This window comes from Rattus norvegicus, chromosome 17 (assembly GCF_021556685.1).
Source record: "Rattus norvegicus strain SHRSP/BbbUtx chromosome 17, alternate assembly SHRSP_T2T, whole genome shotgun sequence".
Lineage (NCBI taxonomy): Eukaryota > Metazoa > Chordata > Mammalia > Rodentia > Muridae > Rattus > Rattus norvegicus.
The window spans coordinates 24,448,473-24,466,539 of NC_141550.1; the positions used below are offsets into that span (position 1 = coordinate 24,448,473).

Below are 18,067 nucleotides of genomic sequence, written 5' to 3' on the forward strand. Positions count from 1 at the left end.
AGCTTTGTGGGTCAAGGATGTAAAGGAATGAATTCACTCTACTTTGGGCGGTTGGAATGAAGAAGTCCTGAGATGCCAGAGTGCTAAGACTCCTGGCTATGTTGTTGCAGACAGGGCCTTCACGGTTGACACTGTTTGCTCATAGAATGTCACCAGGCTAATATAGTTGAGAACTAGGTTGATATTTTATTTTGGGCTTCAGACTGTAGCTCTTCCTCCTTTTAGGTGAATCATATTTTCCATATAGTTTCTAGAAACCCATGCAACAGTTTACAAATAAATTAAGAAATAATATTTTAATATTTAGAATCCCCTTGTAGTAATTTACTTGGAAAGAAAACCTTCTTTATTCTCTGGCTGAGGGGACTCTCTGATCATGAATCCTATCACTGCCTATGGAAGAAAATCTCTTTATAGTCTCTTTGGCAATACCTGTAGCTGCTCTTCCTGCCCTGGGAGCTGCATTTCCTCTAAGCTCAGGTGAGTCTCTACCTACAAAGAAAGACGCCATTAAAACTTGCTGTCTTTGCTCTCCTCTTCACCCTGAACAAGCCGGAAGACATCAGAATTTAATGACCAAATAGCTTTCTGAGGGGAAACTCTGAAGTAAATGAAGCATGAGCTGGCGCAGATGTGCTCTCGGCTGGTCCCACTTAGCAGGATCATCACGATTCCCACCTGTACAGAGCAGGCTCTCCACATCCCAGTAGGTTAGCTTGTGATTTTTAACTCCCGAGGCTTAGTGAAAATTCTGCCAACTTAGCGGTTGCTACCCTCTGCATTCACATCATATCATCTATGTTCACGTCAAACAGCTTTCGTTTGACATTTCTTTTCGTTGCATGCTATATATACAAGTGCTTTTCTTGGAAGTTTGTGGCCCAGTGAGAGGATGGATGGCTAGCAACAGTGTACATCCATGACTATCTATGATATATGAGCCATACGTTGGCCACTTTGTGCACAGCATATCCTTTAGTGTCACAAATCTCAGGAGTTATGTAACAGAAAACAAATTCAGCGGTGCAATTGAGGCAACCCTAACAGTGATCAAGACCCTGTAACTCCTAAGCTGCTGTTTTTAGTTAATATCTAAAAGTCACTCAATAGCATGTCTATGTTTCAAGCATTGAAAGAGAAGGCTGAGTAGAGGTAGTTAGACATGCTACTTCTGTTCTTGTGTCTTTTGTTGGAAATTAGCTCCCTGGCCACAGGTAGATGTAAGAGACTCTAGGAGATGTTGTCATTAGCAAGGAGCCAAGTGTCATGCTGAAATTGGAACTCGGCTGCTAAAGAAGAATGTATTGCATACAGGAGTTAACTGGCAGATCTTCTCCTAGGTCCATCTGGCTACTATCTGTATTTTATAAACAAGGGAGGACGATGTATTTTGGCTCATGATATCGGAGATTTATGTCCATGGTTATGACTTGTATTGCCTTGAGCCTGGGTCAGAACAGGACATTATTGTGAGAGAATGTGGCACAAACTCAATGTGGCAAAGAAGCAAATGGAGGGAAGAAAGGGGGATAAAGGAAGAGGAGGAGAAGAAGAAAAAGGGGAAGAGGGACAATATAAATAGATGATGTCTGTATCTATATCTATATCTATCTTTCTGTAGATAGATATGTAGCTAGCTAGCTAGCTAGCTAGCTAGATAGATAGATAGATGATAGATCAAACAGATGTCTGATCACCACAAATAAGGTACCCACAACTTGCCAAAATAATGATAACAGTAAAATCCTATTTGGTAGAGCATGTTTCTTGGGGTTATGTAAAGGCTTATGAGTGCGGAGTTACAGGAACAGATGACTCAAAGCTATCTGCCTCTCTGAAAAGCCCAGACCAACATGGATGACAAGTCATAAAAATTCCATCTCTGGAGCTCCCTGCAGTATATGCAGCTTCACAGGTTGGAGATCCTCCTCCAGGGGGTCCTGCACAGTAGGGAGTCTCTTCTATCCAGCAATTGTTTATTGTTCTTGTAACCTAGCTCTGGGACATTGTGATTACTGTCAATTTCAGGAACTTCCTGAGACTTGAGAGATGCTTACTTCCCACATCTCATTAGCCTCCCTTTTCCCTCCAGGAGGGAATATTTCAATTTGGAAGAAGTTGCTACCCAATTCAGAAACAGGTAAATATGTACTTCAGGTAAAAAGTGCATATTGTCGGCAAGCATTAGCCAAAAGAAAAGAACTATAGATAGTATGCTATCAACCCACAAACAATGTGAAATGTCCAGTATTTTGTGTTTTTTCTTTGGCAAAGAGTATGTATATAATTTCAATCTTAACACTCGCCAGTCCCCATTTTCAATTCTTTGGGAATCGTCCATGGACTGAGTATCTCTCTCAGAGAGATAAGAATGGGTGTGGGAAGTAGTCATTTTCATGAGTGATAGTTGGCCTGATTCTGGAAAACAGAGCAAATCTATAACCCAAAGTAAAGCCAGGTGGAAGCAACCAAAGATGAAAAGAGTTTTATGTGGGAATCCAGGAAATGTTTAGCATGTGTACCAATCTTGTCAGACAGTGAAATAGAGAGGGGTTTACACGTCTGTCCTGGAACACAGCCAACTTAGAAAAAGTACATTTGATGCATCGCTCCCCCACTTTGGGAGAGCCTCTAAAAATTCAATTGCAAATGAGATGTGCGATTTTATGGTCTGTGAACAAGGAAGAATATTTTAAATATGTGAATTTAGAAACTGCCAGAGAGCATAGAACACAGCGTTCCCTTTTTAAACAACTTTAAGAACATTCAGACCGTCTGCCAATGCGATTACTTAGACAAGGAAAAGAGCCATCCGTTCCTCCCATGATATTGTAATTAGCACAAACTGTCATCTGACGAGTACATATCAGCACACTCGCCCCTTAAAGATGCATTTTAAAGGAAACCATTGTAAATGATGGCCAAATTCCAGTGCTACTTATTTATATGGGCTATCTCAAGGACGAATAAAATTATTAGATTAAAAATAGTGTCTGAGAGAGAAAGTCTAGAAGAGGGGTTTTCTAAAAATAAACTTTATATAAGAAAAGATCTTAAGTTCATTGTGATTTGAACCCAGAAGCAGAGTCAAAGAGCAACGAGTGAGGACACATCTGCTGCCATTGTTCGAATGGGAATGGCCCCTAGAGGTTCATATGTTCAAATATGTTGATGCCTGATTGATGGAAATGTTTGAAAGAAATTAGGAGGTATAGACTTATTGGAGAAGTTGTGTCACTGAGAGTGGGCTTTGGGGTTTCAAAGGCCCATTCTCTTCCCAGTTAGCTTACTCTGCTTCATGGTCTAGTGTCAAGATGTAAGCTCTCAGCTCCTGCTCTAGTACCATGCCTGCCCGCCTGCCTGCCTGCCCACCTGCCTGCCTGCCTGCCCACCTGCCTGCTTCCATATTCCCACAACGATGGTCATCAACTCTAACCCTCTGGAACCATGACCCCCAACTTAAATGCTTTCTCTTATATGTCGTCTTGGTCATGGTGTTTTGTCATAGCAATAGCAAAGTAACTGAGACATCTGCCTTTAGAAACAGATGGAATGGGCAGTCTGCTAGGATTTTAGATGAGTTTGGATGTCCTCTTTATTTATTTGTGCATCCCATTGCGAAGACATCCTCACAAGCTTCCTACTGAGATCTTCTCAAGGAAAGCTACTGTGTGTTGTGAAGTACGTCGTGGGTTCATGTTAGGCATTTTTGGTTGGTGCGAATGGCAAGGAAATCAGGGGAGAAGGTGCCATTCAGAGGCTCCTTCCTGCTCTTGCTGCACATGGAGCTGCTCTGCTTTGCATATCAACTTCTAGGGAAAGCTGATTTCATATTCTTTCAGTGACTATTGGCCTTTCCTTTATAGGCACTTAGCAAACGGCTTAGTCCGCCATTGAATTTCCAGAGAAATACACACATGTCCTTTGGGGTTGCCTCTCTTCAGCCTTGCTTTGTTCTTTCCTGTGCACACTGTTGTACAGGTCCCAGCATTCTTGTCCATCATCCTCTTGGCTCACTGCTGGTGATGCGTCAGCCTGATGATAACCACAGTTCCAGACACTTGAAAAGGAGAGAGGGAGAGAAGCCCCAGCTGCCTGTAATTTCAGAGAGAGCGAGGTATCAGCACAGTTTCCTAAGCCACTGAAGCCAGAGGCTGGGCAGCCAGAAAGGACAATCTTTACCACTATGAATATATAACATGGTGACACTGAAAAAGTAGTTATTGACCATTCTAAATGGCAGGAAAATGAAATCCGGGGCAGGGACAAGAAAGGGCCATGGAAAGAGGAAAGAGTAAACAGTAAAGACAGAAGACAACGAGAAGTTCAGCTAATGGGAGAGATGTGAGTGTAAGTGGGAGATTTTATCCATTTTTCCCCTTTCTTTTAATACTTAAGTTTCACCCAGACTATTGTAAGAGAAAGGAAAGGAAATGGCTAAAATTACTTTGGTGTATAGCAGGCAGATAAAACTATTTTATTTACTATAAATCAGCTCCTGGGATGCAGAGAACACCCTTCCCGTTCTGTCTTCTCTCCCAGACATTCAAGATGACAGTGTTCCCATGATCCTTTGCTATACATCTCAGGGTGGCATCTCCTTCAGAGACAGTTGGACTGTCAGAGTCCTCGAGTGAGCATGTTATACCGAGAGTCCCTTGATGGGGGACAACACCAATGATTCCTGACTGATTTAGATAGGAGAATTTCATGAGCTCAGAGGACTGACGGTGTCATTGGACAGAAACCAACCTGCGTGCAGGGTTAGGAAGTTTGAAGTGCAGTGACTGTCATGGTAGCACAGTTGTGTTCCAATAGAGCCTTCCCAATGTGACGAGTGATTATTATGTTCGTTCCCTCCATGCTCTAGGGAAGGGTGCTCCGTTGGTCCAGCCTAGGCCACATTCCTACATCCTGGATTTATGACAGAGGGCAGAGGTGGGGGGAGGGCTTCTGCAGTGGTAGAGAGGTCTTTGGAGTTAGTGACCCATCATGCCTACACGAGACAGGGGCCTGGAAAGATGGCTCAGCCGCAGTCAAGAGTAGTACCGACTTTTCTGGAGGTGGTGGCTTCAGCCACCAGCACCCACATCATCACTTAAATCTTTTGTAAGTACAGTTCCAGGGGATTTAGTGGGCTCTTCTGGCTTCCACAGGCACAGTATGCCGGTAGTGATAGACATCCCTGCAGGCGAAACGCTCCTCCATATAAAAAGCAAAGCAAAACAAAACTGTAAACACTGGGAACAAATTATAATGTAATTGGTGACTGGAAGCCAAAGCAAGACAAAGGAAAAAAAATAAATGAACTAATCAAGAATTTACTTAGTATCCACTGCAGTTCATATGACCAGGATTATCTGTTGAACACATCTCATTATTGACATGGTATAAGCATAATTATTTGGACATTATTTCTGTACTGCTTTATTTAAAATTATGGATATGTCCTTATTTGCCTCATTAAATTTCCTTATATATCTTTTTATTTTGATCTCATTCATTGAAGAAGACATTTATTGGATATTTTCTAGTGTCCAGGCATTATTCCATGTGTAGGAAGAGATGTGAGGGAGTAGGCTTATAGGACCTCCATGATCCCCAGACATACTCCATCAGCAAGATTGAACTATGGGAACTGGAGAATTCCAGTTAATTGAACACTTTACAAAAGCAAAGGTTGTGTTTCCCTACATAAGGTTTTTATATGTAGTTTATGAATAATGTTACTTGAATTGGGCACTCTAGAAGCATGAAACAAACAAGAAAAAGTGTGAGCACGTGTGTGTGTGTGTGTGTGTGTGTGTGTGTGTGTGTGTTCATCATAACATAAAAGATTGAGAATGCCTAATCTTAATATGATGGCTTGTTGTCATAATACACACTCATTAGAAGTATTACATAAAATTATAATCAAGAGATTATAATTCATCAGTGACAAAAGCTGCTTGTCAGCACATCTAGTTATCTGAGCTCTATTCCTGGGATACTCACAGTGAAAGGAGAGAACTGACTTTCTCAATAAAAATATACAAATAAGATGCAAAGTAAAATTTTAATAAAGCTATAAAATAAAGAACATAAGGTTATCTCGTGTTTAGATTTGGGTCCCTTGGGTCCCATCCTTGATATATATTATAAAATATATGTGCATATTCCAAAATGTGAGAAACTCTGAAATCTAAAACATGGTTCCTTTATGTTTTGGGGGACTGAATCTACAACCGATCATATGTTGAGCAATTGCTGTGCCCCTGAGTTGTGTCCCCAACAAGTACTTTGTGGGTAAAAGCAAAACAGTTGGTACAACTGATCCCAGGCAAGTTGATTAAGTTAAACCCTCGGTTAGGACTGAGTATGTCTAAATATCTGTGGGCTAGAGTGGCCTACTGTGAACAGAGACTTCAAATGGAAGAATAAATGAGCTAGGAAAATAGGTTTTCATAAATCAGTGACATGGTTTGGCATCTTAGCAATTGGACACGAATTGCTTTTATAAAAAGAGAAACATGATTTTCTGTAGATATTGGGTGAATTCCTCAAAATATTTCTCGGCCACTAGAGTAAAAAGTTGTGTGTCACTGATGGAATTCTACATTGAATTCAGCCTTCCTTTCTAGGGAACAGCATTATGCTCTCTGGGAAAGACTGCTAGAAAGGTCAGGCATATGACATGATCTTGTGTTAGTGTCTCAGGCCCAGAGACAAGAGGATTTTAGGACTATAGTTCTGTGATTTCCATTCATTTATACTGCTGGGTCCATGGTTCATGCCCTATGGCCTCATCTCAGGCACTTATTCCTGAGCCCTAGGGAGAGATTCTTGACCAGATGGATGCCAGCATCCTTGTCAGCCCGCCCCTGACCTATAAGACAGTCACATCTCTTCCCTTGTCACTATTATGGAACATACATGGGAAAGGCATGAGATCAAGACTTGAGCAAACCAAAGCAGGTAATGGACAGAACGTGGCTTGACCCAGAAAGAATATCAGCTGGAATCAGTGTTGAAAGTCACAGAAATCCTGAGAGCTAGCATGGCTACAGCTTTAAAAATAGAAAGTGATTTTTTTCCCATGTGATTTTTTTTAAAATTTCATGTGCATAGGTGTTTTGCCTGAATGTATGTTGGTATGAGGGTCTCAGATTGCCTGAAACAGGAGTAAAAGACAGTTGTGAGCTGTCATGTCGGTGCCTGGAATTGAACCTGAGTCCCCTGGAACACAAGCTAGCATTCCCAACTACTGAGCCATCTCTCCAACCCCTCTTTTATGTGGCTTTATAAAGATGTTTCATGATGTGGTTTCATGATGGATGTGTGGTCATTTGATTTTCAAGAGGTTCATTATGTGTGTAGGATCTCAACTGTCAGCAGAAAGGCAGAGGTCACATGGACAAACAACGATAGGTGTACCACAGATGAGCACAGTGAGTGCTGGACATCTGTCACTGAAGATATTTCCAGAAAAGTGAGGAGAAGTCTCTTGAACGAAGGACAGAAGATCTGCAATGGTTGAGTGGTGGTTAGAGTTTTCAAACTGCAATCCTTGATTTGTCTTCATTACCAACAAATATGAAGGTTTGTGATTCAAATAGCATCTAGATACTCGAGTTCAGTATCCAGCTTGAAAGGAGCACACACACGCACAAGCAGAACCATTTTCCCCCGTTGTGCACATAACCTGGGCGATTGCAGAAGTGATTTTGTATAAAATGGTTTACATTGTTCCCATTTATAGCTGTTTTTCCCTAAAGATGGAGAACAGATATTGTATAAAATTTATAGAACGTGTAAAAATATATAATTTTTTTGCTTCGGGACATTTTGACTCTTATTAAGAAAAAGGAAATATATAGGAAAATCATTGGCTTTAGGTTTATTGAACTGACCTGAATTTGTGTCTTTAGAAACCATTTGGTTCCTAAGTGATTTTAATCTTTTTCATTGATTTACAGAACTAAAAATAAACACACAGGAAAGCACCCTTCTCACTGAAACATAGAAACATTTTACGTAGATATTTGACTGACAGGGTGACATCCAAATGCTTTAGACAAACCCAGTTTTTACAGAGATAATATTTACATAAATATCTGATTAGTTTGTATAAACAATTTAAGTGTCCTCTTCTTACTTTGGGTGGTGTTTTTAAGAAATGAATCACAGAATTCTAGAAAAATTTCCAACTGGAAAGATTATTTTAGCCAAGTATTGGAATTTTGGGGATGTCAATAAAATAGCAAAACTTTAATCTATTTTCTTCTCAAAGACACTGCTTATCTGTAGAGGCTTACACAGACTTGCCCAAGAAACAAAAGGTCCATTGTCATTCTGTGTGTGTGTGTGTGTGTGTGTGTGTGTGTGTGTGTGTTCAGACCCTCGTATATCTGTTTACAGCCGCACTTGCCTCTGTGTCCAGCTGTGAGGGCCAGAAGGAGAGGTTTGCTCTCTTCCTCAATCTCACTCCACTTTAGCTTTAGAGACAGGGTCAGCCATTAGCCTTGGAGCTTTCCTCTTTAGTTGTGGGGCTGATCACTGAGCCCCAGGATCTGCCTGTCTCCACCCTCCTAGTGAAGGGTTCATAGACACATATTAGTGTCAAAGAGCTGAACTCAAGCCCTCCCATTTTAACAGCAAGCGTTTTCCTCACTCAGCCTTCTTTTCAGCTCTTTTTCTATTTCTTTTTCCTTTTCAGATTTATTCATATATTTTATGTAGTTGAGTGTTCTGTCTTAATGTAAGCCAGAAGAGGGAATCAGATCCCATTATGATAGTTGTGAGCCACCATGTGGTTGCTGGGAATTGAGCTCAGGACCCCTGGAAGAGTAGCCAGTGCTCTTAACCACTGAAACATCTCTCCAGCCTTTCTTTTTCTACATCTTTAGGTATGCCACTTGAAGCCCATCTGGCAAGCAAGGGTAACTTCTATATCTTCTCTTCAAGTTAATGTTAGAAAACACCAATATGAAGGTTTGAAAATATCGTATAAAATCCCTCAGAGACTGTTGGAGAAAGATAGACTATTGTAAGACTTATTTTAGTGGTCATGTATATACTGTATTACTCAGTTCAACGGTGATAGATGAGTTCACTGAGCTATGTGCCAGTGACATTTATGTCTCTTTATTATAAAAATGTGAACCTAAGAATCAGTCCACAGGATGGTGAAAAGGGTGCTTAGGAATTTTCCCAAACACAGAAATTCTGGAATGTAGACCAGAGAGCAGTGCACAGAGATCCAGGCATTTACCTAACCCAAGACCAGCTGTGTGTGGCATAAACAGAACCAGAACAATGTCAGTTTTCCCTGACATACTAGTGATGTAATAGCAAGTCTCTTAGGAGTGGGACAGGTGGCCAAGTAACTTAGCTACATTCCCTGAAATATTTGATGAAAATTTTTAAATGTTTGTTTGTTTGTTTGTTCAACCAGGTGTAAATTATTTTATGCAAATACAATTCTGTATGAAACTTTATTAGGTCTCAGCTTTAAGTTCAATAGGTATTACGTCCATTTTAGTAAAGCATTTAGTACCAACAGGTTTTCTAACCTTAGTTTGCAGCAGATATTAGGTCTTAGTGTCCAAACAATTTCACTGAGAACTACTGTAGGCTGTTTTATCCTATGTTAAAAGGAATTGAATTGGAAATAAAATTTCTTAGTCTCATGTGATGGATTGCTCAGAAGTCCTATAAAAGGTAGAAAGCCCCAGTCACTTTACTTCATGCAATAAGAAGCTTACCCACGAGTTGCCCGATTTGTTCACAATGAGTTCTTAGTTTTGACTGAGCTAAATCTAGTGATTCGTTATATAAATTGTTTTCATATTGAAGTAAGTTTCCATTGATAACAATTAATCCCAATGAGGCCTTAAGTGTAATGCATAAATGTAGAGCTCTGGGATGGACAGAGGTAAAACTAATAAGCATGTAACCAGAAGGGGGAGGGCTGTGGTTGAAGTCTGAGGACAGCCAGCATTTCAGAATCGGAGGAGCAATACGCCATAGGAGAATGTTACTAAGCCTCAAACTTTGTAGAAAGAACACCTTCTTTGATATGACTTTCAAAGGTCTTTTGTATGTGTGGGAATAAGGTATACTTAAACGTAACCTTTGAATCACCACAGTTACTTACACACAGGAAGCTCCGTCCTGTTTTGGCATTAGGAACTTAGGGACACGCTTCAGTTCTACGGAGGACTGCAGGTCCAGCAAGCACAGGATGCTTTCCTGCCTTGAGGGACTCGGGAGAGAGCCCCGCAGCAATTATGCACTTCATGGCACTCTAGTGGTTTACCCGTTAGAGAGGGCCTTGGGGGGAAGGAAGAATATGGCTCAATTAATTAGAACCTGTTAGCAAACTCCGACTATTACCCTATTTAGCTTTTCCAATCACTGATATATGAAATACCCACAAGGTTTGGAACGGAAGTGGGACTGAGCAGTCAGTCAAGGAAGCTGATTTGTCTAACAGGACACAAGCTCTTGTGTGCATTCTCAGACTCTGAAATAAATGCTGGCTGCCATTAGGCTTTAACCACAGACCTCACCCTCTGGTTATCACCTCATTAATTGAGTAGTTTTCTCTTCCTTGAAGCTCTTGAAATGAATGCTGCATGAATTACATTTAAGGCTTCATTAGGGTAAATGTTTTCATCAATGGACACTTAATTTAATATAAAAACAATGTATATAATGAGCATTTTCATAATTTAGCTTGTTCAGAAGGAAGAAAGAGGAAAACTCATCTTAACTCTGTAGTCTCTGAAGAAGGTTAATAATTGTGATGATCATGAATGAACTGATATGAAACACTAATATTTATGAATCAATTATGAATGCTTGTGTGAAACTTTGATTGCAGGTACTGCTTCTATAGCTGTAATCCCACCACAGCTCTGAACACTCTAGAGTTGGGATCTGTAACAGTTAATGGCTCTTGATAAATATCCAGGCATCAATACACTATTCAAGTAATATCTTTCCTGTTCTTACAACATTTTCAAAAAACCTACAATGTTCTCAGGGAACAAAATCATTCTGTATTCTAATTACAATTATACAACAAAAACTTCTCAGTAACTTTATCTTGGCTATTCCTTTGTCCTGGCTTTTTTTATGTCAACTTGATACAAGTTAAAGCCATCCGGGAGGAGGGAGCCTCAATTGAAATCATCTGTAGGACATTTTCTTAATTAGTGATTGGTGGGGAGGGCCCAGCCAATGGTAGGAGGTGCCATCCCTGGGCTGGTGGCCCTGGGATCTTTAAGGAAGCAGATTGAGCAAGCCATGACGAGCAAGCCTCCCTCCATGACCTCTGCACCAGCTCCTGCCTCTAGGTTCCTACTCAGTTTCAGTTCCTGTGCTGACTTCCAGCAATAATGGACAATGATATGGAAGTGTAAGCCAAATAAACCCTCTTCTCTCCAAACTGCTTTGGTCATGGTGTTTTCATCCTAGCAATAGTAACCCTAAGACACTTTCATTTTCTCATGAAGGTAAGGGTGTTGGGTAGCCATCTCAGTGACTGAGATGTTTGTTAATTGGCTTTGTATCTGTTTCTTGGAGTTTTTATTATTTTGCTTGGTGTGTAGTATAGTCAGGACTTGACTTTAAAAGATCTGCTCTCAGTTTACTAAGTCATAGTCTTTTGAGTCAGGACAGAGGACTGAACTAAGGTGTGTGAGGGCCTGGGGTCCATTCCCTGTGCTGAAAAGACAAAAAGGAAGGGAGACAGAAAGGAAAGAGAAAGGAATGATCAAAGGAGGAACAGGAGAGAAAGAGTCTCTTAACCTTTTGCTCAAAAGGCTTTGCACACCGGCCTTATGTAGACCATGATCGGGTTTATTATGATAGAATTTGATGGACCGCCCACCACCCTATATTGTCCTGTTGTCTTCAAGTTCCACAGTTGAATTTCATAGATTTAGTTAACCTATCCAGCCCCATGGAACTTTAGAGGTAAGATCTTTGTATGAGATTGTTTCAAAATGAGGAATGGCGACACAAAAATATGATCTCAAATATTTTTAGAAAGCCCAGAGGAGTCAAATTAAACTTTGGTTTTCTAGGCCTCATTCCTTTAACATTTAAGAGAGTGTTCTAATTTGTAAAATGTTGCTATGTGGCTATAATCACAGAACATAAAATCTTTAGTAACACAGTCACAGACGGCCTTGTTTGTATTGAGTTTATGGTGTATTATAGAAAATGGAGTGGCTGGTGGTAAAAAGCGAGCTGTAGCAGGTGGATTTATGGGGGAAAGCATCAGAGTAAAACCAATAACAACCCCCCCCGACACGCACATGTGCACACACACATGCACACACAGGCACAGTAGTAGCAGGCAGTGGCTTCTGAGTTTCCTTTCTTTGGAACTCATGTGGCTGATGAGAGAGGAACTGATTGCCTCACTGAGTCAAGGCACAAGCCTGGGTAATTTTATTCTTGCTCTTAAATAGCTCCCAAGGAATTGCTTGGGTGCACACAGGATGGCTTCCTGAGCAAAGTTCACGTGTGGTGTAGTTTTGGAGCTCTGATTATGCTCTGAGATACTCTGAGTTAAATGACAGGAAAACCCGATACGAGAGGAAAGGCAGGAGGCAAGCATGAATGCCTTCCTCCCCCAGCTCAGAGAAACAACAGAAGAAACGTTCCAACTGATGCCGATTCTCAACCCTGAACAGCTACCACTAGGAAGTTAGAAGGGATGCTGGGATATGAAGAGAGCTACACAACCACTTTGCCAGTTTGCTGTTTTACATGTCACATCCAATTGCCTCATATGTATGAGTGTACCCACACGCATATGGGTGCTTGGCGTCTCCTTCACCTGGGTATCACAGAGAGTTAACTACCTGTCACATAAAAAACTATTGTATTTGTATAGCTAAGTGCCCTACTTTGAATTTCTCAGTGGGTCTGCTCATTTCCCTGTGAGATGGCTTAGTTATATCCAAAAGCACATTGTGAATGATGAGGACGCGCTGAGGAATAATTCATCTTATTAGTAACCTAGCTCCTGGAAATATCAACCTGATCCTAAAACTGCCCCACTTGTTTAAATCCTGATGCTGTCCAGTGAAACGCTAGCATTGGGGGCTAGAACTGAGACAAAACTTCAAGATTCATGAGCCACATCTTTCACTCCCTGTACCACATTAAAAATTTTTGACTCGTTAGGCAAACAAAGAGTAGTAGTCAGTGGTAGGGAGTGGCCATTTTAATATTGGACAGTATTTTTTTATTTGATTTGAAGATTGACTTAAATTACAGGAAGGAGCTGGTGAGCACTCAAGAGGCATTGGAGGTGTGAGGAATTGGACAGACACCACATATCAAAACGAATAGATATCACACAGCATGAAGAAAGCTTATGTGTACCTCGGACACATGGAGGTTACTAAGAAAGAGTGCTTACCGTACATGTGTGTTTTGTGATGTTTGTTTAAGACCAGGCTTCCCTTTCCCCGTGGTCTTGATCTGGCTGTTCCTAATCATAAGCTTCCTTCAGGTGGCTGCTCTACGAGCAGGCTGTGTTCTCAGGCTAGACCCACATAGGGTTTTTGTCTTGAAGAAAGAAAGACATATTTATTATTTTATGTGTATGTGTTTTGCAGGAATGTGTGTGAATATGCATGTGTGTACGTATATATGTACTTAGTATTCATGAATGTATGAATGTATGTAGAATATAGGTATGTATGTAGTACTTAAGTATGCATGAATATATGTATGCAGTATGTAGTATGTATGTAGTATATAGGTATGTATGTAATATGTATATAGCATACAGGTATATATGTATGTGCATTCACCACATGTATGCCTTATGCTCACTGGGGTCAGAAAAGAACACCATATCCCTTAGAATCAGTGTTAGAGATGATTGTGAAAAGCATTCGAAAGTGAACCTAGGTTCCCTGCAAGAGTGTCAAGTGCCCTCAACCACTGAGCTATTTCTCTAGCTCTGCCATTTGGTTTTGTAAAATTGAGATATAGGTTTGGTTCTTAGACAGTATGAACCTAAAAGAAGTAGGAGGCATTAAGGGTAGTGAAGGAAATCACAGAGGGGTGGGACTAGTCAGGACTAGAAGAATGAATGGGGGTAAAAAGGTTCCGGTTAGGGACAGAGAGCGTCTGGATTTCATGGTAGAATCTCAAGGGAATTTTATTAAATGAATTCGAGTTGAATTCTGAGCGTGTCCGTGCAGCAGGCTCTTTGTTAGGTACCACGTGTGCTGCAATGAGGGCATGCACTGAAAGACCACCGGGGTGGGGAAGACCCCCACTCAAATCTCGAGACGATGCAACCCCCAAGAAATCATGAGAAACTGGTCTTGATGTAATAAACAAGAGGTATATTTGAGGAACCAGAGCTCTGGGGATGACACGTATCTCACACAGGAGCCAGAGGAGTCGACCCTGAGCCCAATTAAGGGAAGGGATTTATAGGGAAAATTACATAGGCAGTTGGCAACAGTCACACAAAGCAACTTCATTGGTTGGTTCACATTGGCACACATGATCTAACTTGGGCTCAGTTCAACTCTAGGCCACCCTGCTTCTGGGGCAAACTGACCCTAGTTCTTGTTTTTCTCAGGACTGTTGAGTCAGGCCTTATTGAGGACAGATGGTTTGTGATGGCTATGGCCAGACTATTTCCCCAAAACATGTTATGTTATTCTTTTGTGAGGTGCACTTGTCCTCTCAGCAGGGTCAGTGGGGAATAGTTTAAAATCTATTCTTTCACATGTCTTTGCCTTAACAGAGCTTGTGTTCAAGTAGGGGAGGTAGACAGTGGATAGCATATAATATGGGTACAAAACATACAAAAACTATAGAACACAGGTGAAATGTAATAGAAAAGTATATGAATTATACAACACATGACCCTTATAAATATCCAATATCATAGAAAAGAATACTAAGGGGACCAATTCTAAGCATGCGAGACTGACCTTTTGGTATGGGCAAGACGGTTCATATATCTTCCACGAGGCTACATGTAATATTCCACAATGGGAACTACTAAGGGAATCACTGTATATAATTCACATGTTTACCCACTCACCGGGAACACAGCAGGAGCAGTCCATGTAGACATAAGGTGATCTCTCTCTATCATGTAAGCGATCCCCAAGTGTGCAGGGAGCAGCTTGATACCCAGTAAGTACAGGCTTCCTTCCTGCACAGCTGGGCAGAGCCCATCATCACACATAGAAGGAAGATGGAAATGGCTGGAGGGCTCAGGGCCAATACCCCTATTCCATGACTGCTTAGGGGGTTTGTCAGAACTTCCCAGGTTACATCCAAAGATGTTCAAGTCTTGGATCCAAAATGCCATCGTGTTTCCACGTGAACCGTTACAATCCTTCTGTGGGTATTCAAATCTTCTCGAGAGTAGTTATATCTTGTATGACATAGACACTGCATAAATGGTTTTTATGATTCATTATTCAGTAGGAAGAAAAAGAACAGAGAAAAGAGAAAAGAGTAGAAAAGAAAAGAAAAGAAAAAAGAAGGCATGGGGCATGTTGAGTATGGATGCAACTTATTTTTAGATTTCTTTTTAATTCCTTTCTTTCTCCCTCCCCTCCTTCCTTCCTTCCTTTCATTCTTTTAGAATATTAGTTGAATATGCAGATGTATAAGCCACAGACACAGACACTGTCTCGACACTCTTACAGACTATTGGTTGAAAATGATTTAATTTTGTTTGATTTAGGAAGGTCCTGAATAGCTTGCTTGTTATAAACTCATAGCTTGTGTTGGTGGGCCAAGAGCTTGAGTTTTGTAAACTGGGAAAGCACTTAGGTAATGGGTCTCCGTAGATGACTGTACTGGGGTGGCAATATAAAATAGAACATGCCACTAACTTTGCGTCGAGGGAGCTGAGCTGTTTTGATGGCTTTAGAAGAAGTGGTTTCCCAGTGCTCTCTGGGTTGAGACCAACAAGTGAGCAAAATAACCAACAAATCTGGAGAATGGTGGGAGAGAGGCCCAGCAACAAATCTCTAAGCTTTATCCTAGCTAGTAGTTGTTGACGGATAAATTGACAGAATTGAAGCACATTAATTTTTCATCTTTATTGAGATCACATAATAAAGCAAAATTTTCTGTTCTATTGTTCCACTAATGTGGATGTAATTACATCAATGGAGCAAACAGTGACTGATGGTCAAAAAGCAAGCTAGCAAAATGCTGCTTTAGAAACAGATGCAAGTCCACACCAGAACTTCTTTAGCCTTGGGAACAGAAGCAAATGCACCGCAGTGTATCCCAGAATCCCTGGCATAGATTCTCCTCTCTCTCCAAGTCATACTGTCAGTGCTGGGGCTTCCATCCTGTGATGCCTATGGCTTCCACTGTGTTGGAGGGATCTTGAATTCTCCTTGGTGCTACTGAGTGCCAGCCTCTAGCAGTAGATGTGTGTAGCAAGTATGAGACTAGATCTGGAAATGTGACAACACGTTATTTTCTGTATTACTACAGTCAAGGTTGATGCTACAGTGACGATTGAGGACTGAGTAGGTGGGGAAGAGATGGTGGAAAATTTGGAGGTGTGGTGCTGGAATTATTGATGTATGCTGAATAAAATTTCAGGATAAATTACTTTTACCTCCTTTTACATCACTCAAATTGACATAAAATATAAGTATACAGGCCTCTACTTCTTACCTTCCTTCTCTCCCTCCCTCCCTGCTTCCCTCTCTCCTTACTTCCTTCCTCCCTTCCTTGTTCCTTTTGCCCCTGTGATGTATGTATATGCATGTGTGTGTATGTGTTTGTGCTGATTGGTATACATGTGCATGTGCACACATGACCATAGCTGTCACAGGTCATTGTTGAGTGTCCTTTTCAATTGTCTTCTAGTTTACTTTTTATAACAGAGTTTCTCACTGACCCGGAATCTCAATGTGTTAGCCGATTTGTGAGCTAGCCAGAGGCTCGTCCTGTCTCCACTTCCCCAGTGCTGGGATTGGAAGCACACACTGCCTAGTTTGCACATGGCTGCTGAGATCCAAACTCTGTTCCTCATGTTTGTGGGGAAGCTGCTTCCCGGACTGAGCCACCTCCCCCAGCACCCACTCTTTCTTTTGTTTCTTCTTCTTCCTTCCCTTCCTCTTTCTCTTCTTTTAATTTCCCCCTTTCTCTACATGGAACTTTGGCTAGTTCTCATAATTAAAACAAGACTAAGTTTGTCTTAAACATCTGTACACAGCATGATATGTTTAATAAGACACAAGCCCATAAATAAAATCATGAGAGTCCATAGGGTATCATTCCTCTCTGGTTACATCCATTTCTTGGGTATATATGTAACAGGGGTTAGTGTGATTTTCCCACTCTTTTTAATTATTACTGTCTAAGCTTCCATTTTGATAATTTTCTCATTAACTTTTTAGCAACAGAAAGTCAGCAGGAACTTATTTCTTGAATTACTTTTTCTGACCTTCTACAAAATGATAATTACAAAAAAAGAGAGAGAGAGAGAGGCCTAGAAAACTTGTAAAAAATTAAGCTTATAAAGCAGCTAAAACGATCCTTTCATGCTGGTGTTGATTTCAAAATTAACATTTGGTTCATGTGCTTCTAAAATAATCACTGACCCTTACCTTGTGGACTTTCCACAGGAAATGAATACAGCAGAAATTACTTTGACCCACTGATGGAGGAGAAAGAAACTCAAGGCAGTGCTGGATGGAGGTCAGCAGACGGGGTGAGCTAGAATTAAGTATGTAATTTTTGTGTCAGAATATTCTCTTCCATTCATGAAAATGAGGTGGCAAAGATCATGCGTGCGGCTCCAGTTTTCTTTCCACAGCTTACAATTTAAATGGTAGGTTTCAGCCGCACACAACGTGGTGGGCAGCAGATGAGAGGGTGAGCTCTCAAGGACAGCTAGCCTGTGGCATGAGAGATGCAGGCTCGGATTTCGTCTGCTGCTTTGTGAGTGGCTTGGTGCCATTCTGAGACTCTTGCGATGTGTCCCAGGGACAGCGCCACTTCGCAAATGCTTCTCTGCTCTTGGAATTTAAAGGAGCATTCTGCAGTCAAGCATGGC

The 18,067-nt window shown here is 41.0% G+C and overlaps 1 protein-coding gene across 1 annotated transcript in view; it reads left to right on the top strand.

The window, feature by feature from the left end:
* The window catches only part of Ofcc1 (orofacial cleft 1 candidate 1), a 311,719-nt gene that overhangs the window by 19,832 nt on the left and 273,820 nt on the right, over positions 1-18,067 (top strand). Inside the window, 2 exon segments of the mRNA XM_087591945.1 lie at positions 17,637-17,681; positions 17,684-17,722. Of these exon segments, the coding sequence (XP_087448071.1) occupies positions 17,637-17,681; positions 17,684-17,722 (84 nt within the window).